We start from the raw sequence: 9,237 nt of genomic DNA on the forward strand, positions 1-9,237 counted from the left end.
TTAGTCTGCACAGAAGTCAAGTGCCAACTAAAGTTTGTTCACCACACCGGGTTGTGTTCTTAGTGCAAAAAAATAACAGACAGATGATAAAAGGAAAGCTTTAAAATGCACTATGATTCAGTTAGCATTTATCAACAATTCTCAAACATCACGAATTACTCCAATTAGAAGATCGATAGGGCAGCAGGCCGTACCTCTTGTTCAAGGGACTTGCACGCGAACTCCACGCACACCTCCAACTCCCTGAACTCAAACGACAAGGCCTTGTCGCTTCCCAACGCTTGTCCATCCTTGTTGCCACATCTTGCATTGGGACTCAGCGGTGAGACAACCTCGTCCTTGCTCGCCTGGTTCTCCTTCCACCAAAAAGATCACACCTTGCATAAGCAAATGGTTCAAGAAAGCCGTGCGAGACAAGAGGCGAGCTAGGACATACGGAGACCTGCGGCGGAGGGGGCGGATGCGAGGTCCGCACGGAGCTTGCGGACGAGCGACGTGAAGGCGGGGTCACGAGGGCCCGAGATGAGCACCTCGGTGGCAGTGATGACGGCGCGGTCTCGACCCATGATGTTGGACGGGTAGGACAACACCGGGTCCAGCGTGCGGAGGTCGCACGCCGTCAGCCCTGTGCGCCGCATCAACTGGTGCTTCCCGACCTCCTCCACCCACCACACGCCCGCACTGGACACCGCCGCCCACTCCCCCACCGCGGCCCCCACCGTTGCGTGCCTCTGTCTTGGCACTAAAAATAACTTAAAAGGTGCGAGTTGCATTCTCTATTGGTGATTATTATGATAAGGTGGACTGTGATGGGGGTGCCTATGCATGCTTGTCACTTATTGTTAGGAATGCAGTGACAATATGATCTCAATGCTACTCATGAGTGTCGTTCCAATATTTATTCTTTTGGTCACAAGGCTGTGCAGCATGTGCTCAAACTAATGCCTGAAACTTCTATCAAGGTGGAGGTCTTTCCTGCTGCAAAGGAGAAGCAAGCGCGTGATATTACCTCAAAGCTAAGAACGGCTTTGTTTCAAGGGAGGGAGGATGATGAGTCCATGACTCATCATATTATTTCCACTATACTTAGTGAAAAGAAGTACAATGCTTCAAATAAATTTCTTATACAACTCGGTGTATTTTTTGTTGTTGTGAAGAATGCAAAGGTGAGGAAAGGTGAAACCCTAGCTGCTCTTGAAGTTATGCCGAGCAAGAACATTTTTCAAATAATTAATTTTCAGTGCAAGAACAATAAGAAGCATCATGCAAAAAAGCCAACAAAATTTATTGAGATTGGTGCTATGCGATGGGAGCTGCTGAGTTGAGAGCAAGCAAATCAGTAGGCTAGTTTAATTAGAGTCATGATAGGAGTATTAGCAATGTGTCCAGATTATTTATTATTGCTAGTAGCATTAATTTATTCAAGTTGGTTTAGTCTGTTTGTGTTTTGCCTAGGCCAGTCCAAACTGCACTATATTTTGGAGTTGTAACAGGGTCAGATTGCTAGTTGTATAATGTTTCAGTTTGTCTCAGGTGTTTTGTGTCGAGTCCAAGTCGAAGGTGGCCTGCGTGCCTATAACCAGGGTCGAGACCCGTGTATAGACTTCAAATTTGATTATTTCGTGTTCTTTGTCGAGGGTTCCTCCCACAAATAGGAAAGGGTGATCGTCTTTTCATCTATCTACCGATCCATACCAGGTTGATGGTGGTCATTGGCTGGCCTCGGGTGGGAGTTTCTACTAGAGTTTGGATTGCATCTTCAGTAAGCCAGTTCCCTTTATCTTTGCTACTGCTTGTGATTGGTTGATCAAACTGAACTATTTGGTCCTGCTGCGAATTACTGCTATCTTGTCTTTGCTTGAGATTGTTCTGAAATTATTGCCGCGAATTTCCTAGTTGATACTACTGTGAGGCCCTCTGTTATATCGCTGCTCCTCTGTGATTGGGTGGCCAAGTAATTAATCTCAGTTTGATTTGCCGTGAGGATTCAACTGTTCCTTGGTTTTTGCCGAGAGTTACTGGCTGCTGGCCGAGAATTGATAGTCTTGTTTCTGTGCTGTTTCTAAAGCTGATAATTGCTGGCCAAAAATCCTGAACCGACAGCACTACTACAGAGACCTTGTTGTACCGATTCTTTTATTGGTTACATTAGTGATTGAGAGGATTATTTTCTGAAAACATCTCGCTGCTATCATCGGCGAGTCTAAAACTATAGTGAATAAAATACTTGCTATTGTGCCGAAGCATCGGAAAACACTTTCATTGCACCAATGATACATAAAATTCGGCAACAACAATTGTTGGTTGTTTAGTACCGTGAAAGATCGAAACAAATTTCGAGCCTTGCAGGCCATCGCACTCATCGTTGTAGAGCACAAGGTGCTCCAGGCGGCCCAGGCGATCTCACTCATTGCCTCAAACGAGGAGCGCACAATGGTGTGAGGGTGCCTTGCCACCGCCCAGGAGTTGCTCGCACCTGCTGAGGCGCGCCTGGAAGCGACTGTCGCGGGTCATGGAGTGCCTCGGTGTGAAGGAATCAGAGGTGGCGGCTTTGTCCAAGAAAGCTTCCGAATTGGAGGACAATGTTGGTGAATTGGAGGATGAGCTTGGTGTTGCATGCGAAGAGGAGCAAATTGAAAAAGCAACTAGCAAAGATGAAGTCTTCGACTCGTACGGTCCAGACTCGCAAGGCAGAGGTGGAGGAAAGGTTCGAGGAGTTCAAGAAAGATTGTGTGCGGTACAAGCCGGAGATGGAGAGGAAGCTTGATGAAAATCTGAAAGAATCAGGAGTTTTGCGATCCAAGAAGGAGGAAATTTTGGAGAAGCTTCGAGGAGACGAAAACAAGGTATGCATTAGCGTGCTATGTTGGAATGAGTTGAAACCATGGTTCTGGAATGGTTTGAAATAGGTTGAAGGGAATTGGGGCGGTTTGGTTTGGATTGAAGCTATTGGTGAGTTATTTTTTTAATATATTGGTGAGTTGTTTTGGTTTGGGTTTAGTAGAGGGAGTGGTAGGTTAGTGTGATCTCAAGCTCTAAGCTGATATTGATTTGATGGAATGGTTTGGTTATGTTTTGGGCTGGTTCTCAGCCCATTAGGAGGTTTACGAGCACCGGGAGCCCGAGCAGCAGATGGCCAGGCTGTAGCGCGCCCGCCGCGCTTGGGTGTCCGACCCCAGATCAACGGTCGCAGCGCCGTCAGAGACGGATCGGACGGTGTAGGCAGCGTCAGGATGGAAGTGAAACGAAGCGTGCCATGGCTGCAAAAATTCCCCTCGATTTGCCTTCGCCACCCCTCCCCCCCCCCCTTCCGCCGCAGCGTTCTTCTTCAGTCTAGGGCTGTTTCTCAATCCCGTCGATTCCCAATTCCCAAATTGCTCGGGGGCAGCTCCAGATCTCCTCGTGAGGTAAGAACCAACTCTGTCCAATCAAAGCTGTTGCCTTTCTTTTTGTTTGGATTGGTTCTTGCTCCTGTTTGCGCATGGGAGCAGTTCGGGTGGGCGTCAAGCACTCCGCTTTTCAGTAGCTAGATTCAGTTACCTGGCTTTATTGCCAAGAACGATCGAGTGGGTTGATTCTCTTTCCCCGTCGGTGGCTGACGGAGAGGGCGGCGACGCGAGAAAGCAATCGAGGGCGTCGGCGCCGCATCCATCCTTGACCTAGAGGCCCACGTCTGCCGCACCCAGGGGCAGGAGGCCCGAACCGCCCCCGGCGCCGCGTAGGCCTCCAGTGAGTTCACACCCGCTCCAAGAAAGCGTTCCAACCCTGCCAAACCCCCTCGGAGCCAAGAAGTGTGGCGCAGACGCCCAAGCCACTGAGATAAGGTGGAGCTGAAAGCTGTGAAAGATGGCTCTGCAAGTTATGGTGGTCTAGGAATGAAATCAGATGTTATCCGGAGGCGTGGTACCCGATGAAGCAGTTTTTGGTGGATACATTATACATATATTTTGATCATTCTCATCTTCTACGCAAACACATTGTTACTCTTAACGTAGATATATGGAACAACATAGTTTAGACACAATCACATTACCTTTAAGGTAGATCTGAGGAACAATGGTAGTTTAGACACTGTCTGTTGATTGAGGTGTTCTATGCTCAATATAAATGTTTGTCCATAAATATGATTAGATGGCTACTGTATCTTACTAGTTTTCTTATAGAGGATCCTGTAGGTAAATGGACAAGTTTATTTCAGAATGTATAGAAGTTAAATTTTAAGATTATAAGTAACTGATAAGCTAGGTAATGTCCTGTGTGTTAGGGCCAAGCTAGTTTTTAGCAGTATGAAAAGTATTCCGGTTGTATTGTGTCTTCATGTTTTTGTTCAACTTTCTGCACTGAGTATTTACCTCCATAGAATGATCATTTTTGCTATGTTTAGTCATTAGTCAGATTCTCCACTACTATGCTATTTACTTCATTTTAGGTTTTACTTTAGATTCACATATTATGTTCATTGTTCTCTAATTCTCATTTTGTTTTTTCCCCTGTCCTTTTCCTTTCCCTCCATTCATTTCATGGAATATTGATACCTTGTGATTACACCAGCTCGTTCGGTTATACTTCAGTCTTCAGATAGCATCATCTTTGCTTGTCCTCTTTTGCATACTCTTGTTGCCGTGCTATCGTATTCCTGAAAACCTTCCGTATTGTCCATCTGAGCATACCGCTATTTCTGCAATTGTTCCTTAACAGTCACTTGCTTTGGGCTTCCATTTGCCATTTGGACACCCATGGCTGCATCCAGTTTGAGATTACTACATATCATTTGTTCTAGCTGTTTGTGTTATTTTTCTTCCTATCCATATATCATCACTTTGCTCCCCCAATATTGTTGGCTCCTGTGCTCTTTCCAAAGTTGCCTTGGAACTTTGAGCTTTGGAAGATGCCAAGGAGGACAGAAAATGCTGCTTCTGCTAAACCAGTTGAACCGGTCAAACAAGAAGAACATTTGGAGTTTGATGATCATGACGAGGTAGACGAAGAGGAAGAAGTTGAGTATGAAGAAATTGAGGAGGAGGTTGAGGAGTATGAAGAGGTTGAGGAGGAGGAAGAGGAAGAGGATCCGGAAGAAATTGAATTTGTGCATGAAGCTGATGCTAGTCATGGTAGTAAAATGGCAGATGTTGATAAGAAGGATGGTATCAATGTCGAGAACGAAAAAAAGAAGCATGCTGAGCTCCTTGCTCTTCCTCCTCATGGATCCGAAGTGTATGTTGGGGGTATTTCCAGTGACGCTTCTTCTGAAGATCTCAAGAAACTATGTGAGTCAGTTGGAGAAGTTGTCGAAGTGAGTGCTGCCTATTTTCTTTATATTCGCTTTTGCACCCATTTTCTTCTGCAATTCATATTTCTTTTTTCTGCAGGTGAGAATGCGAGGTGGGGGTAGCAAGTTGTATGCTTTTGTTAATTTCAGGACTAAAGATTTGGCTTTAAAGGCCATCCAAAAGTTGAACAATAAAGATCTAAAGGTTTGTTTTCAGTTGAACTCAGAGTTGACCTTCATGTTATCTCATGGCACTGATTTTATTGCCATAGTTTATACTGGTTTTTCACGAAAAGATGGGTATAGGACTATAGGTGATAAAGCTAGTATATGATAGCACATATCTTCCCAACAGTACTAGTTAACTAAGGTGAATATATTTTGTCATAGACTTCTCATTTAGTTTTTAAATTTTAATCTACCCAAATTTCTGGTCTAAATTTTGTGGATCTATTGTGACTTAGCAAATTACAAGGTCATGCGATTACACCCACATCTGCTTCCTATTTTAAAAAAATCTTGGCAGTGGTTCTATAACTTCCAATGTCGAGTTTAAATAACAGAACCTTGCGTCTAGTTGCAAAGTCATGTTCAATTATAATTTCAGAAATCAGAATTGTGGACGGTGGTGGATTATTTTTTCAAAATAATTTCGGGGAACTTATAATAACCTTTGTGACACCATATTATACTAACCCACTCCCTAAGAACATAAACGCGCGCTAGTATTTCCTGGTTCCTTGAGAGACCTGAGTGCCTCTTGTATCTGATACTAACTATAATTTATTATTATGGTTCTTGTAACAGGGAAAAAAGATAAGAGTTTCTTCCTCCCAGGCTAAGAACAAGCTGTTTATTGGGAATGTACCCCACAATTGGACGCAGGATGAATTAAAAAAGGCAGTGGAAAAAGTTGGTCCTGGAGTTTTAAAAGTTGATCTCATGAAGGTACTGATGCAATATTAGCCGATTAGGATGGTTCAACAATTTTAGTATGCACCCTTTCAGTTGGCACCCTCAATGTATCTCTTCGTCATAGGTTCCGCATTCAGATCGCAATAAGGGTTTTGGCTTTATTGAATACTACAACCAGGCATGTGCAGAGTATGGAAAGCAGAAGATGTCTACCCCAGAATTCAAACTAGATATAAATGCTCCTACTGTCAGCTGGGCAGATCCTAAGAATAGTGAATCTGCCTCTACCACGCAGGTTCTTTCAAGCATCCTATGACCAAATTTCACCTTTTTATATATCTTCTATTATGATATTGTATATGGACGTGCATTTGTGTCTTCAGGTGAAGTCTTTGTATGTCAAAAACCTGCCCAAGACCGTTACTCAAGAGCAGCTGAAAAAGCTGTTTGAGCATGTTGGAGAAATTACAAAAGTTGTCCTTCCTCCTGCAAAAGCTGGTCATGAAAATCGGTACGGTTTTGTTCACTTTAAGGAGCGGTCCATGGCCATGAAGGCTCTGAAGAACACTGAGAGATATGAGCTTGATGGTGAGCTTCCTTCTTGGAGTGAAAGTGTGAAACATCCTTCCATAGCTAGTCAGTTTTTCTTGGCACATCCAAGGTCATACATTTTTCTCTATCAGGTCAGCTCTTGGATTGCTCACTTGCAAAACCTCCTGTTGATAAGAAGGATGATACAGTATCAGTATCTAATGCACAAGGAGCTCCATTGCTCCCAAGTTATACTCCACTTGGATATGGACTGGCAGGCGCTTACAATCCACTTGGAAATGGACTGGCAGGTGCTTATGGTGTGCTTCCTGCTCGTGCTGCACAGGTACATGCCATCTTCTGTTATGTACTGGCCACTGCATGAGGAGACCCATATACAGGAGGGTGATATCCTGCTAACTGTTGTATCTTTGGCATTCTTTGCACTCCTGCAGCCACTGTTGTATGCTCCAGGTGCTCCTCCATGTTCAACTATGGTTCCAATGGTTTTACCAGATGGCCGACTTGTATATGTGTAAGTACTTCGATCTATTCTAGTATTCTTCTAAAATGCTCACACAGCATGCATTCCATAGAACTAATGTAAGTCTTGTAATGTTACATCTGGATGTCATTGTTATCTCGTAATGTTGCTTGCTGATGCGAGTTCAGTGATGAGATGCATGGTGGACTCTAGTTCAGACATTATTATACAGAGAAGAAATGGTTGGATCAATGTGCCCATAACATTCAATTATTTAGTATATGATAAAAGTAGTAATTGAGAAATGTAAAAGTGTGGCGCACCTGTTAAAAAGCATGCAGTTTATTTTGTATCCACGACTCTTAAATTTGACAACAAACACAGACCTCTCTGTTTTAGAAGGAAGTTGTTTAGCCAATTTTTCTGTTGTCCAATAGTGTGATTAAATGAGATCGTTAGCCTTCCATCGCTTCTGTTTATTTATTTATTTTATCTAGATCTTAAGAGCAGTCCTTTTAATTGCTGCATTGATATTTTCATTGTTGATTCATATTTTCCTTGCTCTTTGGCAGACAACAGCCTGCAGGGCAGCAGCCATTGCCTGTGTCTTCGCCACGGCCACAGCAAGGTGGACGTCGTTACGGTGGTGGCGTTGGTAGTGGCAGTGGCAGTGGCGGATCCAACTCCGGTGGAAGGCGGCAGGGAGGAGATGAACGTGGTAATAACAGTAACAACAGACGCAGGGGCCGACATCATCCGTATTGATGTTTGCAGCCGTTGCTGTTAGCACTTATAAGCTAGTAGTATCACTATTACCTTTGTTGTAGTACCAGGCTGGCTACCAGCGAATGTTGCAAACTGTACTTGTCCATTTATGGGTGCGTCTCGGTCTGTAACATAGTGATGACAGTAGTAGCCTATTTATCCGTGTATCGTCTAAAGCTTCAAGAACAATTGTGTTGTGGTCGCCGGCTATAATCTACGAAAAAATTTGATCCTGCTTTGTGCACTTTTGTTCGAGGAATTGGATGGTGTCAGATAATCTGATCTGAATTTGAATTTAAGCTACTTGTTTGAGCTGGGGAATGATATGATCACCACTTGACTGGTCACTAACTGGAGGAGGGGCAACTGGTAGAATTGAAGGTAGTGGTGAACCGTGAACACCCAGCAAGGTACAACAAATTGATGTTGGCGGCGATCAACTAGCAGCACGTGTAGTCAGTCGATACTGGTGCTACCTCAAACAGAGAAGCAATCGACTCGCTAGTACTCCCTACGGTCACAAATACTTATTTTTTTTAACAAGATCTAATTAAACTTTTTGAAACTTTAGGTATCAATAATTTTTAAAATATTCAGTTTGAAAATATTAAAGTCACATGTAAATTTGTCTTGAAAATGCTTTCATATCTCATAATTTATTGGATTTTACAAATTTATTCTAATAGAAAATAGTGATAAAGGTATACATTAGAGATCCTATTATGTTCAAAACGTCAAATACTTTTTACTCTCCAATTTTTTACTGGAGAGAGTATTCTACTCTTGTCGAGGGGGAGAGAGGCCAAGGGAAGGATATAGTAGCTATATCGTGCGGCACACACCTTGTCACCCTGCACAAGAAATCAATCTGCTGTGTCTACCATCATCATATGCGATATTGCAGTATATACTACTATTATATTTAGAAAAGAAACTCCTTAATCCAAAATTGTCTTTAACATTTGATGTCTAAATCTAACTTAGCCCATAATATATATATATATATATATATATATATATATATATATATATATATATATATATAGCTAATTGAAAGTTTCCTTTCTGGGTGTTCTCTTGGCTGCACTGTCAATGAGGTTACATGATGACCATTTTCTCCATAGTTGTTCTCCATTTTTAAGAGCCAACAGCCATATTGATGACTATTTTTTCAATAACATACATATATTTCACAAGAAAAGACACCCATATCAATGATTCCAAGCATCACTCCTGCACCACACATCGACGAGGTCTCCGTCTCGGTTCCTCC

At 42.9% G+C, this 9,237-nt stretch overlaps 1 protein-coding gene and 1 pseudogene across 1 annotated transcript; one reads left to right on the top strand and one right to left on the bottom strand.

Moving 5' to 3' along the window:
* Nucleotides 1-425: 425 nt before the first annotated feature.
* LOC133905371 (putative magnesium transporter MRS2-D) lies at nucleotides 426-773 on the bottom strand. The gene has a single exon (XM_062347134.1). The coding sequence runs from the start codon at nucleotides 771-773 to the stop codon at nucleotides 426-428; it is 348 nt and encodes a 115-aa protein (XP_062203118.1).
* A 2,445-nt stretch (nucleotides 774-3,218) lies between these two features.
* Nucleotides 3,219-8,198, top strand: LOC133904825 (heterogeneous nuclear ribonucleoprotein Q-like; annotated as a pseudogene).
* Nucleotides 8,199-9,237: the final 1,039 nt, after the last annotated feature.

This window comes from Phragmites australis, chromosome 22 (assembly GCF_958298935.1).
Source record: "Phragmites australis chromosome 22, lpPhrAust1.1, whole genome shotgun sequence".
Taxonomy (NCBI): Eukaryota; Viridiplantae; Streptophyta; class Magnoliopsida; order Poales; family Poaceae; genus Phragmites; species Phragmites australis.

Excerpts from the sequence above, each read along its gene's own strand:
- LOC133905371 (XM_062347134.1), bottom strand. The coding sequence starts at position 773 with ATGCAACTCGCACCTTTTAAGTTATTTTTAGTGCCAAGACAGAGGCAC.